A 26,349-nucleotide genomic window follows, 5' to 3' on the forward strand; every position below is an offset into this window, starting at 1 on the left:
TACTTCTAACGCAATTCTAACATATGTATAGTTCAACAGGGTGCCTAACTTAGATTTTCTTAGCTTGGTTGCAATAATGCATAATGTGCAATAAACGGATAAGTAATGTAATATTCGAGCGAGAAAAGAATTCTTTCATTTTTTAAATTCAATTCTTATCCGCAGATATACCGAACATTTGCTCTGCAACCCTGCACTTAAAGAGGGTAGCCCACTTAGATGTTCTTTGTTAAGCCTTGTAAAATAAAAATTTTTTTCTGGAAATTTTTTGTATTTCTCCTTAAGAAATACTAACGTCTTATTAGAGAAATAGTATTTTAATTTTAAATGTTTGTCAAAGTTAACTTTCTACAAAACCACATCAACAGCACTTTCACCTCAAAGCCACATTAAATCAAAGGAAGAAAATTGAATATTAAGTAAAGTAACAAATTAAAAAAAAAATAATTCTTTGGATTTAGACTATAATAGTTACTTTGTGAAAATAAGGAAAGAAAAACTGGAATAAAAGTTGTGTAAAAATACTTATTTCATAAAATTTCTTCTTTACTTAATCGTTAAACACGATAACAACTTACTTAAGACAACATTAAAACAGAACAAAAATAAAGTCTTAAGTCGCCTAAATTTAATATAATATCTGCTCTTAATTAAATCTTAAAATCTCTTATACTTTTCTTGTTAATTACATATATAATCTAACTACAGTACGTCATTAAATGTTACTTTTCAGTTGAACGTTACTTTTATTCACGTAAAAATGTACGTATTTCTGCTTAGCTAAAAAGTAAAACTTAAATTTTTATGGCTCTACGAACAGGTAATTCACATACATACATTAAACACATTTTAAATGTAAATATTTAATTAATGTAGACGTAATATTAATTTACTAAAATGCAAAAAATTGATACCACTTAATTACTTAAGGACAATTGCCTTCCTCCTGTGAAACAATCGCATGTAAATGCAGCTTCAGTCGTGTCATATACACTATTGCGAATAGCTTAGATGTACTTGCCCAAGTCTTCATGGAAGTCTTGTAAATAAGCTACGAGCTGCGGAAATGATGGTCGTTGCTTTGGTTCTACAAGCCAACAACAGGACATGACAGTGAAACTGCAAATAAATCAAAATTTACAGTTATTAAACATACCTAATTTTGAGTCACTATCGGTTACTTACAATTCATCTGGACAATTAATAGGCTGACCCAAACGAAATCCGTCTGCGAGATATGGCATCAATTCAAAAATATCTACTTCCTCAAATGGTGGCATTGCAAGTGTAGCTAATTCCCAGAAAAATACACCCAAACTCCATATATCACTGTATGTGGTGTAAAAGTATTTCTTCTGCAGAGACTCTAATGCCATCCATTTAAGTGGTCGATTTTCATTATCTCCTACGCAGTGATAGTCATCGGGAAAGAGATCACGTGATAGAGCGTTGTCGCAAATTTTAACATGAGCGTCGATGTCCAAACTGCAAAGAAAAATTATAAGAGAGTATAAGAAGAAGGCTTTTGTTAACATGACATGTAAATGGATAATGATTGATGAAGTACACTTAAATATAGAAAAGGAATATTAAAAGTTCAATAAATATATCTATATATTTTATGAATGTGCTAAGAAAAGACAATATAATAGTGTGTTTAGAATTTAAGCTGTCATAAAAAGGCGATTAAAATCCTATAAAATCCATCCTGTGCAATTTTGGAGTGTAATTGATAGTAAATATGTTTTCATTTGTGACGCCTCACCAAAGATGAAATCTGGTACCGCATAATCCAGGTGCCTAAAACTTCGATTGTCAGGACGCTGGGTTAGTTTACAAAGCATTATCGTGGTTGCTGTGAGTAAACCCTGAAGCTATTCTAAAAGGGTGTCCACTTCATATCGGTGATATTTTTTTTAATGTGACGCTTATCAGAAAATTTTTTGAGAACATCGTTTGCTCACAATAGTGAAGTAAAGGAGAAACAATAAATTTGTTAGCGGACGATTAACTTAATTGAAGAATATATAAGTAGTTCTTAACACATCCAAAACTTTTTCAACCAAATCAATTATTTCTACCACTTAGGATTCGGGCACACACTTCTGTGAATACAGTGTTGTTCTTAATTTAAACTACGCAAGTTCTACGACTCCGGCAGCACTTTTAAGGTTTAGTCATTAGTGACAGACATAGATTTCAAATTATATATTTAAATATCAAAATAAACATTTTAGACATTTAACTCTTATTTTTGCGTAATAAAATTTCTTTATTCTGTAATAAATATCGCAGAAGATCTTCAATGACGAACGGTTTGTGTACCTTTATCGAATTGTTTATATCACTTGTACATATTTGTTTGTGACATATCAGAAGTCCTTCTGTGATCAGGATTAATCACAAAAAATGTTTGTATATAGTATAAGACCAGTTCAGAATAGGCAGAGAAACTATTGAAGATAAAAAATGACCCTGACGACCATCATCAACTGATAAACAATATATCAATGAAATCATAAATTTGGTAATCAAGAACTGTCGAATGATGATTAGTGATCTCGTCGATACTGATAAATTTTCATTTCGATAGATCAATATAGACTATTTTAAAAGATAGTTGAAAGTCTAAAACTTTCAGTCAAAACATATTATATACGGACTATAAACTAATCACAAATTTCAAATATTTTCTAAGACCACTGATGATGAGTACTTGGCAATGCTCGAAACAGCGTTGTATGGTCAGCCAAACTTCAATAAATTAACTGAAATTTTTGTTGTTGGCTTTTAGTTTCTATTCGAACCCATCTAATATTGATATATGTTTGGTAGCTCAAAGAAGTAATATCTCGTTGGGTGCCAAAAACACTCAATTTTTTTGCAAAAAGCAGCGCCGCGTTAAACTTTGTTAAACAAAGCTTTCTGAACCAGACGACGGCGCAAATGTCGTTTAAAAATCAATGTCATGTAAGCAATTTTCTTTGATCATCATAGTGTGGTGCAGTATGAATTTCCTCCGCCGGGTACACGGTATGCAATATTTATGTGAAGCTTTACACAAAAAAGACAGGCTGTATTAGATAATGCACCATCTCATACTGCATTGTTTCTTTAAAATTATTCAGAAAAAGAACTTTTTTTTTTCATTAACCATCGAATTCATCTCCTGACTTATAGCTAAGTTACAACGCTTTGTACTTTAAAGGCCATTCTAAAAATCAACTATAGCAATCCAAATAGCTTCCAAATTGGACAAACCGTTGTCGTAGGTATGCTGTGTCAAAGAAAGAGTACTTTGAAAGCGATAAAATAGAAGAATAAAAAGAAGATGGTCATAAAGAATCTCAATTTATTTTTTTTATTATAGTGTTATGGTGTCTTATCGCCCAACAGGTTAATTTATCGTAATCTATCCTACAGATACCTTTAGACCACAAATCTAGCATTATCGTGTCATTATTTTATTAGGCTCTTAAAAAGGAGCCTAATGTAACCTTTTGGGTAGTTTAAGAGAGTTGTTATAATAATAACAAATACAAGTAGAATAAAGGTGTGCTTTGTTATGTGAAATTCTTTAAAAAAATTAATTTATTAATTTAAGTTTTATAAACATCTTTTAGTTTATATAATAATTAAATTAAATAAATATATGAGTCTACTCACTAGCAGTTCCGAGTTGCAATGTCCTTGTGTATTATACCCAATGAGTGAAGATGTGCCAGTCCTTTGGAAACGTGTAAGCCAAATTCCACAAGTTGACGAGTGCTTAACGGGGAGTTCATTTCACGTGATTTTTGTAAGAATCTGTAGAGACAGAATTCATTAGGAAAAATATTTAATTAAGAACAGAAGGACAAAAATAAACATTTTATACGGAAAACCACAAAACTTACATTTTTAAATTTCCCTTGGACGGATATGGATATGCAATTTCTGGTGGTCCTGGCAAATCAGTATTAGCTAGCAAAGGTGGTAACACATTTAAATGAGCGACTCCAATTAGCATTGACGCATCCTGTAGTAAACATGCTACTTGGGTTAGTGAAGCCCCATCAACAACAGTTTTAATCAACACATCACAAGAGTCACCCAATTTGCCAGCGTAGATTCTGCCATATGTGCCTTCCTTAATGAGATGTTGACAAATTAATGCACCTGGCTGTACACTCGGTATACGACGTAGTTTCTCTTTCGGATCAGCACTGCGCCCACCAGTGCTAGCGCCACCAAAACTGCTAGCATTGCCATGACTGCTCTTCGGTGTGGACATGCTGTACACCTGAAATAGATAATAAAATTCAATTAGATAAGATTAAAATGGACTAGTGGAGTAGTGGAAAAGTTAGTACATTGAATTCACAAATTCCTGAACTGCAGTGCATTTGCATATATGGAAAGTTGTTGCTTATGAAGCATTTTGGGCATTTGCTAATGCGCAGCAGAGATGTGAACAAGTTATTTATGATGTACTCAAATTAAACAGAACGAATTTAGTACGCAAATTAAGTAAGGGTCAAGTCGGAATGTACAAATCCATAGTGGTAACACACAAAAACATTCCTAAAATAATTGTTGGCCATATGAAATGCATACATTGAATGCGTTCGCATTACATGGAGAGTCGGAATGCTCATATAATCCAGTTGAGAGGACGTTATTACTGGAAAAACTATTTAAACTTGCACAAATATAACGAAGGGCAGCACTCAATGGAGAACAATGCTAAGCAAAGGTTAATTGTTGTTGCACTGTTGGACTGTTAGACTGTTGCCCTCCACCAAAGGCAACGTCAACAGCAATGGCAGAAGCAACACACCATCCATGCATTCTATCCATTCATTTCAGCCGTTGGCTTCATTTGGTAAGTAAGTGGTGGGCGTGTGTTATGTTGCCATCCTTCACACAACGTGAATAATTTATAGGGTGGCTAAAGGATTAATTTGAGAAACACTTTAGGAAGCATAAAATACTTTGCTGCATATTACCAGGTACTTTTGCTCGTTTATAGAATTATACACAAGCAACACATGGAGGTACAAACAAACCCTGCTTTACGAGTACACACGCATCCACTCACGAACACAGGATAAGATTTTCCTTTTTTGGAAGGCAACCTTTTTGCTTTGGCATAAAAACTAGTGCTTCAGGCTCTTAATTTTTTCCTGCTTTTCTAGATAAAGTACATCCATCCTTTAATATTTGCGTTCCACTTCATAGGATTTACAACTTGAAGTTCATTCATAAAATCCTTTTCCGTTTGCAGATACTGCAATTCATAGCGCATTCGAAGGCTTTCAAGAAAATTTAAATTGTATCAAATTCTTAATGAAATAAAATAATTTTACGACTATTCACTGCCTTCCTATGTATTGTTTGTATTTATTTAAGAATGTTAAAGTTTAAAGTTTTGATAATATGCGAATCTCTAAAAGTACATATGTAACTTTAAATTTTTAAGAGACTTTAAAATTTTAAAGTTATTTGCACGAATAAGTAATCTTTCATCCAAGAACAAATAGCAAACTTTTAACTTTTATTCTTCTCGAATTTAAGAGTTCAGAAAGGAAGTGAGGTTGGAATATTATTTATTCAATATTTGCACAGTACGTTGAAAAGGAACGTCGAGCATAAAACCTTGTTGGTTTGTGAAATAAAAAAAACATATGAAGTTATCGTAAAGCAAGGCAGAGAGATTTGGACTGAAATGGCCACGTTTCGAAAATCATTTTCCGACGTTTCATATGCAAGTTTTGGTACTGTGTTTCTGGTCATGAAATTCTAAGTTTAAAAACCAAACTAAACAATTAATGAAGAGGATGATTTTTGGAAGTTCTTTGTTTGGAATGCGCGCACTTCCACAAGCAAGGTTTTGTACCATATACTTTATACTTCATAGAATTTTAAGTTTTAGACCCAATCTGTGTGTCTTAGATAAAGAATATTATTTTTAGAAGATCCGTGTATGCGATGATCGCAAATCCACATACAATTTATGGTACCACATACTTGGTCATGGAATTTTAGGTTTTAAAACCAATTTAGAATCAAAAATTAATTTGTTTTACTAATTTAATATTAATTTTGGAAGCTTCGTGTTTGTGATGGTCGCGCATCCAGATCCACATTTTGGTGCTACATATTTGGTTATGAAGTTTTAAAAATTTGAACTAATTTAAGTATTTGATTTAGAAAATTAATTTTAAAATATCTTTGTTTAGGATGTTCGCAATCCATATACATATTTTAGTACCATATACTCGGTCAAGAAATTCAAAGTTTGGAAACCAAACTGTTCTGTAAATGAAAGAGAATATGTTTGAAAGATTTTTGTTTGGAATGCTCTCACATCCACAGGCAAGTTTTGTTATCGCATGAAACTCTAGGCCTTAAGGTCAATCCGAACTGTTGATAAAGTAGATTATTTATCAAGTATGGCATCATACTTGATACCACATATTTGGTCATGAAATACTAAATTTTAAAACCAATATCTGCATTAAATATAAAGATTATTATTTTTGGAAAATTTTTGTTTGTAGTGATTGATAGATTTATTAGTACGTAGGCTTCTCTTATGAAATGCATCACTCTTGCTAGGCTTCAGCATTTATTTTCGAAGGAAGTGTTCAGCTATTTAGTTTTCCTGTTCTTACTTCCACCTTGCACATTTTCTATTTGACTAAACGGAAATGCCTTTTTTCGGCATGGATGCACTGGAGAAAGCCCTATTAGTATCGTCACGAGATTTGCAGATTAATCTTGTCTTAAGCCAATATGATTTTTGTTCTCGAAAGTTTGTAGCTTAGCCATATCATTTGAATTTTTTAGAACCAATTGTGGTATACAATTTATGATCTACTACTTTTAGAAAATGACTATGTATGTGACTATGGAGCACCGTTTAATGTGATCAAACTAGTACATTCAAAATTTTAATCTAAATATTTGATACTTTGAATTGGTTACTCTAAAACTATCTCATGTCTCTTGGTTTTTTACAGCAGTTGGATAACGTGAGAATTACAATTTTACTAACATTTGTGTTGATCCCTGCAGTAGCATGGACTAAATAATAACTACCAAATCATAACTATAAAGCCATTTCTGTTAACACTTGGGTAAAAAAGAATCTCTAGTTTTTTATAATTTACTATAATATATACAGATAACAAATATTCAATAGATTTAATATAGCTATAGCGAAAGCAGATGAGAGTCTTTAATGGCAATTGTTGTGTATCTACGATATGCACGCACGCATTATCTCCGAAATATTCAAACACCTTTCCCGTGGAGTTAATGTCTTACGACAGTTGTAATAAACTATGGAGCAATAATTTTCATTGGTCACTATCGAACGTGTAAGAAAGTTGAACAAAAAAAAAAAATTAAGCCTTCTGAAATTAGACCTTTAAGTTCTAATTGTAGATCTAAAATTTCTAATCTCAGAACGTCCATTGCATGTGATTTCTGCAAAAAAGTGTTTCGAATATTTAGCATTTCTCCCTCATCTTCCATAATCCATTTAATAGTCCAGAATTTTTGCACCTTCCGTCTTTAAGTTCTTATTTTAGAGCATTGAATGCATCATAAACTCCGTTTCCAATTACTGAACGATTTAAAATCTAAGTACTCTAAACTCTGAGCATGTGATTTTCACATTACAGGGGTGCGATTATGTAGGTGCATAATATCCACACCTCCTGCCATGATAATCCATGTAACCGTCGGAAATTTAGCGATATTTGGTTTATAGCTTAGATATTTATACAAATATGTGAAAGTGCTTACTTCAGTCAATTACGATTATTCGAGTATTTTCTCCAAACTTGATTAAATTTTTGCAAACATTGGGCATGATTAGAGCTTAATTAGTAATGAATAGGAAACATTACTCTAGTGTTGTAAGCAACGTTGCCAGTTTTTACTTAAAATTTAAAGTAATATTTGAACTATAAATAGTAAATTAGTTGAAGAGAATATTTCTGTTTGGGTTGGACTAGTTCCGTTCTGGTTACTGTTAATATTTCATAGCAATTTTATGAAAGACTTTTGACAATTATTGCATATTTTTAATATTTCCTTTACAATAATACCAAAATGTTGAGGTTCCTATGCCCGTGAGGTACTTTTATTAATTGTTCCTATTAATGGAAAAGTGAAAACATTAAATAATATATTCATTGGCCAGCCTGTATTGTTTTTGCGACATTATTAATGCGATCGACAATAATTTTTGGCATTTTATTTCAGTTCAAGAGTTTTTTTACAGTGTGTTTTATTTTTTATTCATCCAAGAGTCGAGTCACATAGGAGGTCTATGAATTTCATAAAAACCTCGATGTGGGCGGAGGCTAGTTAATGGCTTTTGTCTATCGTAAATCTTCATCAAGTAAAAATTACGCACATTTTCATTGTGGTTGCACCGGTGTTTGACTCGACAATCCTTGTTTGTTGTTGTTGCTTTTTATTTTTGGTGGATGTGTCAATTTTCGGTTATAATAAAAGACCGACAACAACAAAAATACTCTTGGCTACGGTAACAAAATATAAAAGACTGACTAAAATAAAATGCAAAAAAACACAGAGGATGGACGAAACAAACATAATAAAATAAAAAAAAAAAAAAATTGACAACAATTTCATTTATTAAAAGAAAGAACCGCAATATGGAAAATTTATTTGCGTTTCGCCACAAATTGTTGTGCCCGCCTGTGGTACTGCCATACAAAATACAAAAAGAAAAACAGAAACTGAAACCTGTACAGAAACAATAAAAACGACAACAACAACAACAGCAGCAAGAGCAATGTTCCTACAATACAACAAAACACATAATAACAAGAGCAATAAAAACAATACAACAACAATAATAATAATATCATCAGCAAACGATAACAACAACAACACAACAACAGTCACAGCAACAACAATGACAGTAACATTAACAAAAACAAAAGCAGCAGCAGCAGCAGCATTCAGTTTTGTGGCTGGCTATATACAGTGAAACAACAACAACAAACCGCTAATAATAAAAGCTACAAGCAAATGCAAAGGCAAAGGCAAGCGCAACATGTTTCAGAACATTTCGTAGGCTACTACTACTACTACTGGTATTATACGGCTATATACACACATCTATACCAATCTGGCAACGGTGCCCGCGCTCGTCATTTGTCCACAAAGAAATTTCAATTAAAACGAAACAATACACACTCCATCATCGCACTCGGGAAGCTCCGGTACCAGCGAAACTAGTGATAAATCTTTGTCGCCAAATAATATTGTCGTCGTAAGCTTTTGTTTGCAGCGAAATTGGAAACCCAACTACCTACCAATGTTGCCACTGTACTACTGCTTCCTTTACGTTATTGTTATTGTTTTTGGTTTTCGTTTTGGCTTTGGCTTTGGTTGTGGTTTGCCTGTTTTTTGTAATTTTTATGTGTTTTTGACTTTTTTATATACACTCTATTTGTCTCCACCCAGCCAACAACAAAGCGAAAGTGTAATTAAAACTTTGACTAACGATAACGAACATGAACTGCCAGCCAACACCATCTGCATGCAGAAATCTTGTGGACAAAGGGGAAAGCACGGACACGGGTACAGCAATTAAAGCATTTCTGTGGTATGGCATAGTGCAAGAATGGTACACATAGCAGCAGCAAGTGTACGCTGTGAAAAGCCATAACTTTAATCTTTAATAAAGTCCAAAAATTAGCTTAAAGTACACTGTTCAAGCAATAAACAGTATTAAGCAAAAACAAAACAAAAGCAACAGAATAACAGTTACAACAGCAACAACAACAGTGAAGCATTAACATTTTTATAACATTCATGAATTAACAGTGCTTTAAACGCACACATAAACATTGCTTGCTTGATGCTTGTCATTTGTGTAATCAATCTTTCAAATCAGAATTTTATTTTAATTAATTTTATTATCTATAATTAGAATTATGTAGAAAACATTTTATATGTTTTTAATTGAGAAAATAGCAAATGTCGCTGTGCAAATCAATTTTAGCTTTTAGTTCCCCCTAAGCGACATGCACCCAAATACACGTATACACATACGTATGTGGCCCTATTTGATGATTTTGTTGTGACGTTTGAAATGACAACCATGTGTAACCCCTAAGAAATTAGAACAACATATGAGAAGGTAATATCTGTATATGTGTGTGTGTGTGTGTTGAGGAGTTGCATTAGCAGCATATACACTACTATTATAATGAACGAGTAGTAAGTATGTTACACTGTTAGCAGAGAACAGAGCGAATGAAAATCAAACCGTAATACAAAAACAAAAGCAAGCACAAAATAAAAAATAAAAAAAAAACAAAAAAGGATCGAGGGAACAGGAAGAAGTACGAGTACGAGCAGCAAAAGTTAGAAAGCAACACTTGACAGGCGACTAGATTGTTTACATAACATTGTTGCAAGTTTCTGCTGACTGCCACTTGCAACATATGCATACGAGTATGTGGGTCGACCGACTCAAGCCAAGCGATACTAGTTGCAGCTGCAATGAGATTTGACGTTTCCAGATTTGGTGCTCCTCGCTCGTTCTTCCTTTTTGCTGTTTTTTTTACTTTTTTCTTTTTTGAGATTAGCGATAGCACAGATAACGAAATGTGTAACTTTGTATTTAATATTTCAACATTTTTCATCACGTAAATATTTGTAGCTGTTAGATTGCCAGCGGTACGAGGAACTCTTGACTTTGTGTAAATTATATGAAAACAATGTGTTTGCAGTTGCAGTGTAAAATGATGGGAATATCTGGAGTTTCACAGTGTTGACGACGACAGACATTAAGTTTTCAGTTAATTTTAACAAAAATTTATTAAAGTAAATGCACTCAGAGAAATTGCAAATGTCACTTATCTGCAAAAGTTGTTGAATGCGTCATTTAAACTTAGGTAAAATTTTTAGCAGCTACGAAGATTAATTACTGTTAATACCAAACGAAGATACGAAAACTAGATACACTGCTCGGAATGAATATCTGACACAACTCAACACATTAGAAGTAGCTTTTTAATTTAAAATAATGAAGAGAAATGAAAAGGTGACTTTTAGAAAATAAAAGAAAATGTTTTCGAATTATATGAACTAAATTATAGATTTTGTGATTTCAGATAGTGAAAGATAATGAAACACATTTATGATTGAATATTGCTCAAATTATTATGGTTTAGATCTCGTGATGAATTGTGAAATACAACATCATTCAAATAACATCCACGAAGCATCTAGCACACTGGAACTTTTTAAGGAAATTTCCGATGAACTGTCAACAAATAGTTGTCAATAGCTGGGTCATATCTTCATGGAACTTATTAAGAAAACTTTAGATGAACTGTCAACAAATGGTTGGCAATAGCTGGAATGTTTTGCTTTAAAGCATCAAAAGTTTAAAGATTGCCTACATAAATACCATCTCTTGTGTCAGCTTTCAAAGTAAAATTAAGTAGTGACAAATGGCATGATATTGAGGAGTAATTCACATTATCAAAATATAATATAACATGCCCAGGAAAATTTTAGGGCAAAGTCCAATCAGGACTTGTTGTCTGGCTTGTGGGATTATATCACATATATGTCATATATGTATATGGTAAAGCATGTCTGGCGTTAGAGGCGACTAGAATCCACCCTATACTGCTAGAAGTATAAACGGCAGTGAATGACTGGAGGAGTCTGATATTAATGGGCGTCACTGTCCAAAGTTTCAGCTATTCTGAGCAATGGACTTTTAGTGGAAGTACCGTGGTAGCTGTGATAAAATCAATGATTACGCAGGTAAAATGATCATATTCATTACTTTCATTCGATGTGAGTTACATTTACCAAGCAGGTGATGTTTCCCAAGAAACAACAAAGGTGTCATATGGGCCTCAATACCTTCTAAGAAGGGAGCTCTAAACGTAAAACTTCAATTAGTACCAACGGAATAATTTGAAATTCCAAATAATATACTGACTTTTTAATAAAAATTCCGTTATCCTCAGTTCTGATTATCAGATACGATATTTTATTGTCATTGAAAAAGGATTTTACATTTGACCTAAACCGGTTTCAATCACAAATAGTTATGTGTTTCTGATGCGAAATGAATTTTACGTTCCATTTTTCGAAGATGGAAATTATTCCATAAATCTACTTGGAAGTATGTAAACCTAAACTAAGCCAAACTCTATTGGTTTGCGCAAGTGATTAAGTTGACAGTTGGATAAAATTCCTTGAGGACCATTCAAACCGCCAATAATGAGTTTATAAGTGTAAATGTATGGATTTTATACCAAAACCAAATTAAAAGAATTAAATAAGTTGAAAAAAAAATATTGGCTAGTAAATAGAAAGTTTATTTATAAGTACTTCAGCAAATTCACTAATGCAATCCTCTCTTTCTCGTCACGTTGCCTACTTATACTGTATAATTAAAGCTAGTTAAGCAGTGCCAAACTCAATTGATATCAGTGAGGAATTAAATCTTAACTTCATTATTCAGTCCACGGTCCTGATAATAAATTTTCAATTAAACTAGACAGAAAGAAACCAAATATATCCTCGGCAAATGGAATAAGGAGTGAAAAGAGACCATTGAAAACATACGGTGAGGTTTGTCCAGATGAGGCATTTTACTATGAAAACATATTAAATAAGCCAGTTGTGGAAATTAATTTATCATAAATCATATCTCTGGGTATGTGGTAACAAAATGATGTTATGTATAACTTTAACAGAAGAAGAGAATCTGCGCTTCCATAATTAAACAACCAAACATTAAACAATTATTTGAAAGATTTAAATTTAAAAATTTGAATTATTTATTTAAGCTTTGTACTTATCTTGATATGCTAACCTTAATAATATAAAAATACAACAGAATAATTCAACACAACTAAGCATGAACTACCATGAAAGTAAGTCACATGAAGAATTCATGGAATTTGTGTAATTTAACACAGAACAATTGTAAAGCATCTGTGCCATGTAGAACTACTGGAAGGCGACTCAAACATAGTACAAATTTTTAATCCAATAAGTACACAAAAGAAGATAACCACACAAGAATGGCACAGCATACCGAAGTTGATGCTAAAATTCACATACCTTGCACTTAAAAAAATAAATGGGTCATGTACTGCAATAAAAGCAGTATCAAAAAATTCTGCATTTATCGGTAATACAATGCTACTCTGAGTACTGGAGTACAATGTATTTGGACTGACTCGGTATTTAGCTAAATGCTAAACCATGTAGTTATCTCCTTTATTCTTTCTCGGTAGAATTATAAGTCAACGCTTAAATCAATAGATTTTGATTTTATTTATTTATTCTCTGTGGAAATTTTTGGTAAAGAAATGATACGATTACTTCGACCAATAACTTCACATTCGTTAACTCTGTAATGTGATCTCAGATCCAATGACTATACATTCGTTAATTCTGTGACGCACAATTACCGAATTGTACGTTCTCAAAATGCTAGTTTCAATATGTTTCAATATTTATAATTTGACAATTTAAAAATATAATTTTCTTGAGTTTGCAATGTGATTAATTAAAAAAATTTATTTTATTTAAGTCTTGTTTTACTTCTTAATAAGACACAGAAAATCATTGTATAATTTTCTATTTTCGTGCAATTCGTTCGACCAGAATTCTTATACACTTGTTTTTGGGCGCAAGCACTCATTCATTCAAAATTCATTCATTCGATGGTTATTTATGTTACATCTCCCAAGTTTGCTCCCATGATACAGATAACAATTACTTGTGTTTGACAGTATCAAAAAATTTTGTGGTTATCGGTAAGACAATGCTACTCTGAGTACTGGAGTAAAATTTATTAGTATTTCATAAAAAAGGTAATCTTTTTAAAAAGGACAGCTTTTTAAATTTATTTTTTATTAAATTTAAAATAAAATTTTTTTAATACTATCATTTAAATATGACTCTAAAATTTAAATTCTATAAACTGGCTTAAACCGGAACGTATTTCATTATCGTTTTTATATTTAAAACATATTAATAAATGTTTCTAAATCATTCGTTTTCTATTCGGTACGTTTGAACGGATGTGCTCACGAATGCTTAAATGTGATATCTAATTACACGAATGCAGTTGATATCTAATTATAATGTTTGAGTGGCTTCAAGAGTAAACACTTAAAGTAAGGGACATGGATTATCTACTCCAAACTAAAAATTGATGTGTTTAAAAAGAAAGTAATCAACTTAAAAAAAAATAAAAGAGATATTATTATTCTTTTTAAGTTTTAGTTACTTGACTTTTTATGTTCCTTAGTTAATTTTCTGAATTGTATCAATGTTATCATTATTATAATGAAAGCTTGTGGTTCATTCGGATGTAGTAGTCTTGTTAGCTTTATCATGTCTAGAGAATGGATGACGACGTTCCAGCGATAAATATATTTGACGCGATTGTTGAAGGTAATGTAGAGATTGATCTCTGGTATCTCTGGTGGAGTTAAAGGAGCACTAACTGTACTTGAAGTACGAGATTGGAAAATGCGTGCACACATCAGAAGCGTCTGCAGAGGAGTGCTGCATCAGGCTGATGTCCGATAACGGCTTGGCATGACCGTAATCGGCTAAGTAAGAAAATAAATATTGTTAATTGCTGTTTTAATCTATATCTTCATTTTCTAAGTTGGTCATTACAGTCGTGAGTCGTCCTTGATAGTGTCTCAGCCAACCAGTCAAATCAGTTGCTTGCTGTCTCCATTTGTTAGTACTGAAAAGCTCCCGATCCCCTATTCCTTTCACCAAATATGCTGACCCGCGGGTACCAAATTAAACACCTTTCTAACCAGAGTACTTTCTGTCTTTCTGAATTTCTTTCTGAATTTTTATGAGCTTAACTATGTCAACGTTGCGGTAAGTCTTGCACAACTTAATGTTCCATCTAATTCGATACTAATTTACATATTTTAATCAGTATATTTGAGTTAAATGGGACAGAAACTACACTTTAGTGCAGTGTGGAGTACTCTTTAAAAATTTATGTAAATTCAATTAAAATTAACTTAATATGTGTGTGAAGAGTATTTAATATTATTAATTTCAAATATATAAAATAAAAAAAGCTAGTTAGATATTATCGATAATTGCAAAGCAGACGACCTAGCCAGAGAGAACGCTTCAGGTAATCGTTTGAAGCATCTAAGAGATATGGGCACACCGCTGGGATCATTTAAATAGTTGTTGAAATCTGTTTGTATTGAGAAATTTAATATCAAACGTTACCGTGAGACCTTTCATTTATGTTCAGGTTTTATGATCAGGTTTAAAGTATCATACGTTTATAAATAGATTTAATGGCAAAGTAAAAGAAGACAATATTTTTCAATTTTCATTGATAAATGATGAAAACATTATTGTTTCATCGTAGCCATTTTAGGGACTAGGATGGCGGAAAAATAATATTTTATAATGAGCTTGGAGTAAGTTATAATAACTCTTGCTAAGAGTAGATAATATAAACACCTTAATACTCTTACTAAGACTTACATTACATAGTAAATTTACATTACATAAATCTTTCTACCCATTAGGTATGTTAAAAAATAAACTAAAATTTTTGTTAGTGGGTTTGAAGTGATTGATAGTACCCTTTTTAAAAAATTTAGGTTTTTTAATAATTTTTTATATAAACCAATATTGCTACTTTATTCTATTCTCATCTACAGGTTATCCTGAAATACCTTGAACTAAATTTGTTTTTTTAAAAAGTGTATTATTTAACTATTGGCCAATTAGGCCGTCTTAAAAACAAATATTTTACAATTTTGGTGATTAAAATAATAAATTATTATATATTAAAAGTTTACAAATAAATAAAAAATGAAAAATATATAAAATTAAATATTATAATAATAAATTATCACATTTGACAGGACCCGAGTTCGATTCCTGGTACTTGCAGTTTTAAAAATAATTATTTACGAATAATTAAATACAAAAATTACTTCTAAGACCTCTGATGGTGGGTCAGCCAAAAATTCAATTAATTAAAATAATATAAAAAAATAAACTTTTGTTGTTGTAGTTCACAACTATTCGAAAAACCTCTTTATAATAATAAATTATGAAATAAATTATTTTTTCTAAAGCCACTTTAAAATCAAGAAATTGTAAATGCCCGGCTTAATTACTTTAGTAAATGATGTTAAAGATTTTTTGAAAAAATATATATATATATGTATATTCCCTTTTGTTTTTTTTATTCTACTTAGTACAGCTGCGGGCTTAAGGGATATATTTTTTTCGTCGAGGGAAAATGCAATTATAATCTTCGTCATTGAAATTGTTAATTTTCTTTGAAGTAAGCTCAAACATTTTGTATTAACTTTTCTTTTGCTAATAATGATTTTCCACATAAATGAAAATTAATTGCAAGTTTATAATGAGCAATTAAAAATGCTGAATTCTAAAAGTAATTAAGCTATACTTCATGTTTCTTTTACTCAAAATAAACTTTAGAAATATGATGATGTATTTTATAACGGACGAGTATTTTTGACGACTCGTTACAGTATACAAACGAGTAAATACAATTTTCAAACATATTTTAGGTTTCCACTCCCGCACTCGTCGAATAGAACCCAAAATTTTAAATTAAATAAGGTGTTGTGTGTGAAAAAGGAACAATTTTGGGTTTGTCACTCAATGTCATTACCTTTACCATTACCGTTGCCATTGCCATTACAGTTACAATTACAATTACCAACTCCATAATTATGTGATTTTGTGAAAATCGTGTCGGAAAGCGACAAGTAACAAAAATTTGAATAACCTTGCTCTGCTCCATCATTATGAATACCTTTAGCATCAGCAGAACTTCACAATGCACAACGTACCGCACCGCACCGAACCGCACCGAACCGCACCACACCGCATCGCACCTTACCATACACAGCAGTTTAATAATAGTGGTAGAGTAACAATCGTAGCCGTAGTCGTTCTTGCTGTCGCAGTCAATGGCGCCCCACCTGCTTTCCTAATGAACATAAATTAGACAGGTGTTGCTTGGGTACGACAAGCATAAATGATAATTTGTTGCTTGCTACTTTGTGCTGGTATTTCTGTATGTTGGTATGTTTGTGTGAATTCATTTTCAAGCGAATCGGTGTGTGTATGCGTATGCGTGCAATACATATTTAAGCCGGTACGACTTAATGTAGTGCGTAGCGGTAATCCCTGCAATTATATATCAATTTGCTTAACATCTAATTTATTTGTGTTTTGCTTTCGGAATAGCTTTTACCACACATACTCAAAAGAGCAATGTGTGTGTGTGTGTTTGTGTGTGCATATCAGTGGGAAACACTATTTGGTTAGAGCTTGACTCTAACCTGACTCACACACTTGGATTTATTTTTTTATGTTTGTTCGGTGTGAAAAGCTTTTAATCGTGTACGAAACTATTTACTTACAATTCCAACAAATACTCAAACAAATCCCTATGCAAATACCCAAACAAATCGTTTTCGAATTCAAACAGAAATGCCTTGTGAATGCCTCCTAAATACCTTCCCAAATACCTTTGAATACCTACGCAAGTGTGAAACTCAAATTTTAATAAGATTGCTTGTGTTCGATACTGTGGACTTGAATGAGAATTTAAATTGCTTCGGTGACGCAGATGGATTGATTTCCATCCATTAAAGAGAAAAAGTAGTTAACTTTTAGATTTAAATCAATGGCATGTGAATGCAATTAATGAAGATTATCACAAATTAAAAGGATTTTTAAAAGAAGATTAGTGAAAATACCGAAATGAAAGGGATTTAGTTGTATTTAGTTCAATTGTAATTAATGTAGATTTTTTTATCGAGCATATGTATTTACGCTTAAGCTAATTTTGTAAAACTTTTATTTCCATAATCAAGTAACTGAAAATTTTGTAAACCAAGTCACGAAATCCATCAGACACACCCCCAAGAGCGGTAGATACCGGCAAGTCAAAACCGGATAGTGGTGAACTTGATCTCGGCACATGCTAAATCGATAAAAATAAGTCATTAATTAACTTAACATAAACTGTTACATGTTTTCCTAGGATGAAATCGTTCATTCAGCCACCAAATGCTTTAAGTACCGGTAATCCAGAATCTGTTACCGTTGAGCTTGGTCTCTATATACGCTGAATCTAAAGAAATAAGTCCGCGAATAACTTGGCAAGAACTGATTTAGTTTCAAATTTCTTCCAGTTTTACCCTTTTTGTGATTATATTCATCCACGGCGAAATTTTTGATAACTAATTGGATAGAAATCAAAATCGAATGACTGTCTCCTTCAAGAATAAGTGCATCTTAATGATTGCAAATCTTGATTGTTCATCCTTACCGATGAAAAGTACAACAGACCAACTGTAAATGAAGTATTTCCCTAAGGTGGTTCTATCCAATAGAGTAAATTGGACAGAACCATCTTAGGAAAATACTTTATTGGCAGTTGGTCTGTTGTACTATTCATCGGTAAAGATGAAAGATTTGATAAACTAACTAAATTTAACAGGTTTTTGATCATTAATTAGATGTAATGATTTTGGCTTTATAATTACAAAGAGGTGCTCCAGTAGTATAGAACTTACTTTAGCGGAGCTCTGCTTTGACAGTTGGTCTGTTAGACTATGCATCGATAGGAATGCAAGATCTAATAAACTATGAGTTGAGTTGTACCTCCCTTTTAAATCTTCAGGTTTCTTGCAAAGAAAGTGATAGTAAACCCACAAATCATCGCTGATTACGGAAAATGAAAAAATAATGCTGATCTGCTAATACAATGGGTAAGTTAGTTAGAACGAAACTGCATAAATAGACAGGATAGCTTGTGATATGATGTCTTAAATGATATATTGAAGCCTCTACCTGGTAGGACATCAAGTTACATTGTTTATGATTGTTTAGCTTTGACTAGACCACATGGACAATACCAGATTTTAGTAATTTATCAAGAAGACGCATTCTAACCTTAAATAATGTATGGTATTTTTTTCATAATTATTATATGTAAAGGTGCATATAACAAAATTGAATTTTTATTTATATTCATTTTTCAAAGGCTTGGTTGGTTTAAAAATTTATAGAAATAGTAAATACTATAAATTTTCTGAACTTTAAGAGATGTATGCATAAATTTTTTTCGTATATCTGTTGAGCTTAAAGTTAACTGCAATTGGCAAAACCATTAAATATGTCACATTTTTATGAGCAATAAACTAGGTATATGGGATTCACATGGTTTGAATGAATGTTTAGTGGAAAATAGCAAAGTCACTTATGAAATGTTTCTTCAAAGCCACTAAAAAAATTTTTTATTTTGAATTCTGTAGGGTTCTTCCATGAAAAACAATAAACGATTCATTAGGTTAAAACGTGAGCTTAAAATTTGTTGAACCAAGTTCCTCTAATCATCTTCATGTTCTTGTTTAATTTTCTCTGTTAATTAATTTTTTAACTTTTTCATCTTTTTGTTAAATTTTTCTTTTATAAGTTTTCTTTTTATGTTTTCTTTTTGTGGAGTGTAGGGTGTCAATTTTTTATTTAATTAAATATTTGAATTGTAGGTTTTATGGAATACGTCGCTTTGCAAATGAACTAAAATTTAATCATTTATTGTTATTTACATTTTAATTAACATAATAATTGGATTTTTTTGCAAGAACTTCCATACGCAAAAGTTAAGTGCTCTCTATCAGCTTCTGCATAATTTACAATATTTTTCGTATGATTTTATTACAATACAGGATGGATCAACTGTAGTTCAACTTTTAAGAATTTATATATTTTTATTTGAAATTCAAGTTGAACCTTTGGTATTTGTAGTCTCAAAAAAATTATTCACGAATAATTGAAGAAGACCAGTGATAATGGATATTTGGCAATATGTTACTAGGAATAAGAATAATAAATAAGAATAATAAATAAGAATAATAAAATTTTGTCATTATAATTCACTACTGCTCAGAAATCTCTCATTTAAAACAATACTTTCTTTTGTTATAACTGGCTATCAAATATAATTTAATATGACATTCATTTTCATATAACCAAAAGAAAAAGAGATGGAAACTGCTCATTTTTTTAGATTTGTTTCCATTCCTGATACACCCGCCATTGCCGCAAACTAAATTTCTAAGGGATCCACATCTTAATCTTAAATGTTAACCTATTCTCGCGAATATAGTAGGCTCTCTTTCTCACTGTACCAATCTGCTATTTTTTAGTGTTGATCTTGCTCCGCAAAGCGTTCTAAACTGAAACATTGATAGAACTTGCATATAGTGATCATACAATATACTCTGCGCATCTAATGTAGTGTGGAAGTTTGTGTCTCAAATATTTTTTATGTTATGTTTTAGAATTTTGTTACACGATCTATTCTATTTGATTAACTACTAAACTTCCAGAAACTTTTTCATTACAGAATTCACATTGACCATCACGTCCCTGTTTGAAAACAAAGACAACAAAAGTCTTTTCATTACTCAGCATTATTACCATTACAAACGTTTAAGTTTGACTTTATATGGCTATTAGAATGTGTAAAAATTTTCGTAAGACCTCTCTGGTAAAATAGCTCAAACTTTTCATTTACGAGTTGTTTAATTTGTAAGTTTTTTTTGTCAAATAAGAAGATATTCTGCATTAATGTACAGATATATGCGATATTTAAAAAATATATCTTCGCTTACCATAATATTTTTTCAATCAATAGCCAAATGTTAAAGTTTTAAAAATGTAGGATGGTATTTCATGGATCAAGACTAGGAAAGATAGGCTCTATACTGTCTTTCATTTAAGAAATCGGACTTATAGAAACACCTTAATCCGACTAAGGGGCACAATAGTTCTTTTTGATCGGACTGTACTACCTATAATCTATAATTTTCTATAATTTAATTCTTGAATATGGGTGAAATATCTTCATCAGTGAAGATGAACGTATAGAGCCTCTGTAATATAACTTTAATAGTTATATTCGTTTTTACACAACGAACTCGAAAACTAGAGTAGAAATGTCCTCAACCTCTCAAAAATCAGGACACAGTGGAATTGAGGGAAACGAAAAAGCAGATGAACTAGCGAGAAAAGAGGCGACCTCATATTATATTGGGCCACAACCATTCTACAGTCCTTCATGAAGCTTTTTCAAACTTAAAATTAATGAGTTGCTGGAAAGAGCATTTGTATTATTGGGATAATACAATTGCCTGCAGACAAGCCTAAGAATCCATTCTGTATCGATCAAAAGCCAAAACTAGGGAGCTACTAATGTAGAACAGAAAAGGCATCCGACGTTTTACAGAGTTTCTCACTGGACATTGCGGAGTCAAAACACGTTTATCGAATCTATGTATTGCAAGGGACGATAGCTGCAGACTTTATCACGAAGAAGAGGAAACAGCAAAACACATTCTGTGTCAGGTAGTGGATTCTGCCTAACCACTTATAACGGAATTTGCCAACATCTCTCCAAAGGACATAATTGCATTTTTAACTGCTACGCACCTGTGGAAATAATGTGGGTTTGTCACAATAATGCTCAAAGGATGCAGTGACGTGGTGACATTGTTCTCCACACTTTCAAAATCTAATCTAATATAATCTAATCTAATCTACAACGAACTCCTTTTGCGATATTTTTTTCTCAGTTTTATCAGGTAACCTAGGAATCACTCTATACGATACCCTGTATATTGTACATTAGCACATGTGGTATATGGTATAATTCAATGATTTTAAATTTTTTATTACGTCAGTAGTTATGAAAAATTGTACATTTTTTTTATTTAATTCAATTTCGTTTTTCCTGGCAAAGGAAAAATGTTTTAAATGTTTTTCATTATAAATTCGTTATGAAAAAATATCCTTTCATGATTTTAAATGAACGCACCGCGCCGCACAAGTCTAGTGAAGCGTAACAGGCAATTAAATGTACACGTACTCAGTATTGGCAGCTAGGAGTTACGAGTTCCCGGTATTGATTCCTTTGAAGTGAACTAAATTGAAATTGAGTGTGCTGGACAGTCGGAAGCATACAAGTTACATCAATTAAAGTCCATAATTTCATTTCATAACATGTGAGCGTGGTATGAGCAGCTCCAAATATTGAAGTAACCTTTAATTAGCTTTAATTGAGCTGACTCTGATGTTTAAATATGCAAATTGCCCGGCGTTCGACGCATTTACCCAACGAAATGTTGTTATTTGTTTGCGACCTTTTCGAGCATGTATTGTGGGCTTCGGAAATTAAAATGATTTTTAAACTATTAACGAATAATTAAAATCGAAATAAAGACGAAAAGTAACAATTTACAAATTTAAAATCGATGAATAATTAAAACCACTGCAATCAGCTCTCAACGTCAATTGTAGGCAAGGCCAAAATCATTTCAAATATGTGGCTGAGAAATTAAATTATATTTTATTAAGTGAAATGCAGGACCTGTTTTAGCTTGAATATTCTGATGAGCCCTTTGAAGATTAATTAGATTCAAATTTAATTAGTCATCCTTTGAACAGTTAAAAATAGATTTACGTCATAAATACTCAAAACTTTAGAATTAAGCCACAATAACGAACGGTTCATAAAATAATATAAATATAGTAATGAGGAAGAAAATTTAGATACAATAATGTCGAAATTTCAATTCAATTCCAATAGATCGACAAATTTGTCATAAATCAATTTTTTATACAAGTGATTTATTAATTTTTAATAAATTTAGATTTATTTTCTAAATCTATCTTTTTAAATTCGCTCAACTTCTTTCTGTACCTCAAAACCTTTTTTAGATACTTGACGAAATCCTTTCATTGATTATTCAAGCTACTTATATCTATTTCAGAAAGTATCGCACCTGTAAAGCACTTTAATCGCAGGATTAAAACACGGATTAAGTGCTCTTCGGATGTGCTTTAGAGACATTTCTAGGGGCAGCGCCCTAAGTGTCAAGGATTTTCTTTTTCATTTCTGTTGTACAAAGGGATTAATTGCATTTAGTTTAACTGAAAAAGATTGCGTTTTAATGAATTCAATATTTTCCATCAATTTGTATACATCTGTAATGTATGTGATTTGTTATTAATTCTTCATGAGTTTATTGCACTCTACATAGATACGTTAAGACAAATGATGAGTGCATTTCTAAATTAAATCAAATTTGTAAATTTAGACAATTTATTTTACTGGGCAATACAGGTTATAGTAAGCCCTAATGTAAATTTTCATTCCACTTGCTCCAAAAATATTGACTGATTTGGTTAACAATAAGTAGTCGATAAGCATTAAACAGGCAGACTCAAAGTCAAACAATAAAACATCAGACCCAGTAGACTAATAAACAGTTTGAGCTAATAAATATCTTATCGCGCGAATATAAATATGTTTACTTAAATCGTACTTGCAAACCTGCAGATGTTATCAGGAAAGTACAGAGACAGAATTCTATATATAAGCACCAACGATGGTAGAATAGATTACCAAAAGACTGATTAGCTTTTAAACTACTCTTCTTGGAGTATAATAGAACCGAAAAACAGAAGACTATTAATAGGCTAATAGGCTACTTGAGATTTAATACTAAGGATGGCTGTTAGAACCAATATAGTTTATAATTTAGGAGGATTTATCCGTCCCAACGGCGAAGATTTTAGCATATTGAAGTCTCGTATTATCTGACAGAAAAAAGAATAGACAGACAGACAGACATACTGTTATTCAAATAAACAAGCAATAATGTATCAATAAAGTAATGTTACGGTAGTAACATTTCTTCAACGAAATTCGTTGGGCTAACAGAAACCTATCATAGAGATAGATTATGTCAAACGGGGTAATACTAAGAATGAACTATTTATATACGTATTCTACATTTTGATGATAAAACTGTAGGCAATGTTAGGTTGAATGTTCAGTGGAATTGAAAGAGAATTGCATATTATAAACTGTTCCAGCGTAAAGCAAAGGTTAACTTGGTCTTTTATTGCTTACAATTGGACCGTTTGAAAAAAAAATCAAGGAAAAGCAACGAGAATTGGCCAGTAGGAAATGAGTTGTGTTCCATCGTGACACTGCCCGGCGACAAATATCTTTGCTGACTCAGAACAAATTGGTGGAACTTATTTAGAAAGTTTTGATGAATCTTCCGTTTAAAATCCATTGCTTTTTAACATGATTACCAGACATTAGAGCTTGACATCTTGGTGCTCTTAACAATGTTTCAGTATAATGCGACGATATATGTATCCAGCGGTATTCCAAGGAATTCTGCGAGTATTAATTGAAGCTATATATTTACAATAAGTGGGCTATCTAACACCTCATCGCTTCGTTGGAGCACAACACCCGTTTGGAGAAAACAACTCTATATCGAATTAAATTAGTGAATTCAGTCATTCAATTCGCGTAACCCTTGGTCAGGATAGGCGAAACTGTAGGCCCTTACGCTCGTGGAATCACTTATTACCATTTATACTTCAAATAGTATCGGATGATGCCTACTTCATTTGAGTTGCCTCTGACGACACACATGCCTTACCTTGATAAAATTCTAACCGCTTTCGCGTGGGTGTGCATCTACCGCAATAGCCCGGATCTTACACCGGCTGACTAGCATTTGTTTATGGATAGTAAAAAATTGACTGGCTCGGACAAATTTTTCGCCGAAAGAAATTCTACTCCAATGGAATTACTAAGCTATTCTAAGAATGACAAAATGTTATAAATAATAATGGACAAAAAACTTGATTAAAATGGAAAGCAATAAAGAGACGGAAGCATAAAGCATTTAAAATGTAAAGAATGCTATCTGTGATGTACTACTCGTAGGATTTAAGATATGGAGTTCGTGAATCTAGAAAACGATAAAACTGAAACTATTTATTTTGAAATAATTTTAGATTTTACATAACTGATGAGCTATGATTATCTGTCTCATAATGCTAGTCGGAACTGATAAAGTCTATTAGTAGATTATTTTGTTGACATCACACTTTTAAATGCTTTTAGCTGAGTTTAACTGCTATAAATCGACAAATACTTTTATGACTATTTTAAAGTAACAGACCAAAAAGAGACCAACAATTTATGGTCCGTTTCGATTGATCAAGTAATAAAACGATTGTAATTTTCTGCAATTAAAAGCGTTGTTAATGTTACCGAAAACGACTGACGTGGGTGTTATGCGTGCAAGTTCAGTAGACTAGCAAAATTAATTAATTGGAAGTATTTGAAGCAATTTATTAAGTTTCCGGTCTAACATAATAAAAACATTTGTTTGTGCTAACTTCGAAATTAATTCAACTCTCCATTTTATGGTGTAATAGGCGCCCACATGTGGCATGAAATAAATGGAGCCTGCTGTTTGCAAATACGAGTTTAAGCTGGCTAACTCATTTGTTTCATTTGGTAATTTTCCACTTGGAAAAGTATGAAAAAATATTTTTGCTTTTAATAATAATACAATAATACTAGAATAATAACAGTGAAAGTAACTGAAGATGTCTGGAGTTAATTGGATCTTACTTGCCAATTGCGTACCATGAAATTGCAGGAAAGTAGAGAACGGAAACATATCAATCACCTTGTAATTAAAAGCTGTTGGAAATGTACACTTCAACCGGCACAATCTTTCCTCCAGTGCAAAGTAAATCCATAGATAAAATAATGCTATAAAATGACCACATCTTGTGCCGGAACTCGAAACACAAATCATAAACATTTCCTGCATTCCGTTCGTCTGGTATTCGCACATAAACTATCCGTACACATAGGAGTAGTTGTATTATGTATGTAGTTGTATTCCGCATAATACACGTACATTTGTCTGTATATATCTGTGTGTATTTTCTGTTGTCTATCTGTCAAGAAAAGTGACAAATTGTACAATTATTCGTTGGTAGTTTTTATTAGTAACCCCAAACGCCATCCGTTTTTTTTTTTTCATTTCTTTGATTGCTACTTGGTACGACACGACGGATACGGATGCTATTGTCCACCATTACACTATTGATAACTTCCTGTCAGCCACAGACCAACGGAAGTAAGTAACGGATATTAAACATTCACACAATTTTTCGCGCAAAATTACGTAGTCCAATGCAAATACCCGTTTCGAAAATGAAGTACCACACAGAGGTGTACGAAAGAAAGGGGTTAAGTGCATAAAATTCGTTTGTTTGTATATATTTTCATTCGTTTTTAGTCTAGGGGGAGATACATTTTCAATATACAGTCCCAATAGACAATCTGTCGTTGTAGTTTGAATAGTCCAGTCATAGAATTATGCATTTGATGAATAC

At 32.1% G+C, this 26,349-nt stretch overlaps 1 protein-coding gene across 1 annotated transcript in view; it reads right to left on the reverse strand.

Moving 5' to 3' along the window:
* Window positions 1–946: 946 nt before the first annotated feature.
* The window catches only part of LOC119680591 (tyrosine-protein kinase Dnt), an 85,441-nt gene continuing 60,038 nt past the window's right edge, over window positions 947–26,349 (reverse strand). The window contains exons 8-11 of the mRNA XM_038093496.1: window positions 3,897–4,282; window positions 3,667–3,807; window positions 1,186–1,485; window positions 947–1,119 (exon numbers count right to left, since the gene is read on the reverse strand). Coding sequence (XP_037949424.1) covers window positions 1,008–1,119; window positions 1,186–1,485; window positions 3,667–3,807; window positions 3,897–4,282 — 939 coding nt within the window. The 3' untranslated portion in view covers window positions 947–1,007. The remainder of the gene's footprint in view (window positions 1,120–1,185; window positions 1,486–3,666; window positions 3,808–3,896; window positions 4,283–26,349) is intronic.

Source organism: Teleopsis dalmanni, chromosome 2 (genome assembly GCF_002237135.1).
Source record: "Teleopsis dalmanni isolate 2A chromosome 2, ASM223713v2, whole genome shotgun sequence".
NCBI lineage: Eukaryota > Metazoa > Arthropoda > Insecta > Diptera > Diopsidae > Teleopsis > Teleopsis dalmanni.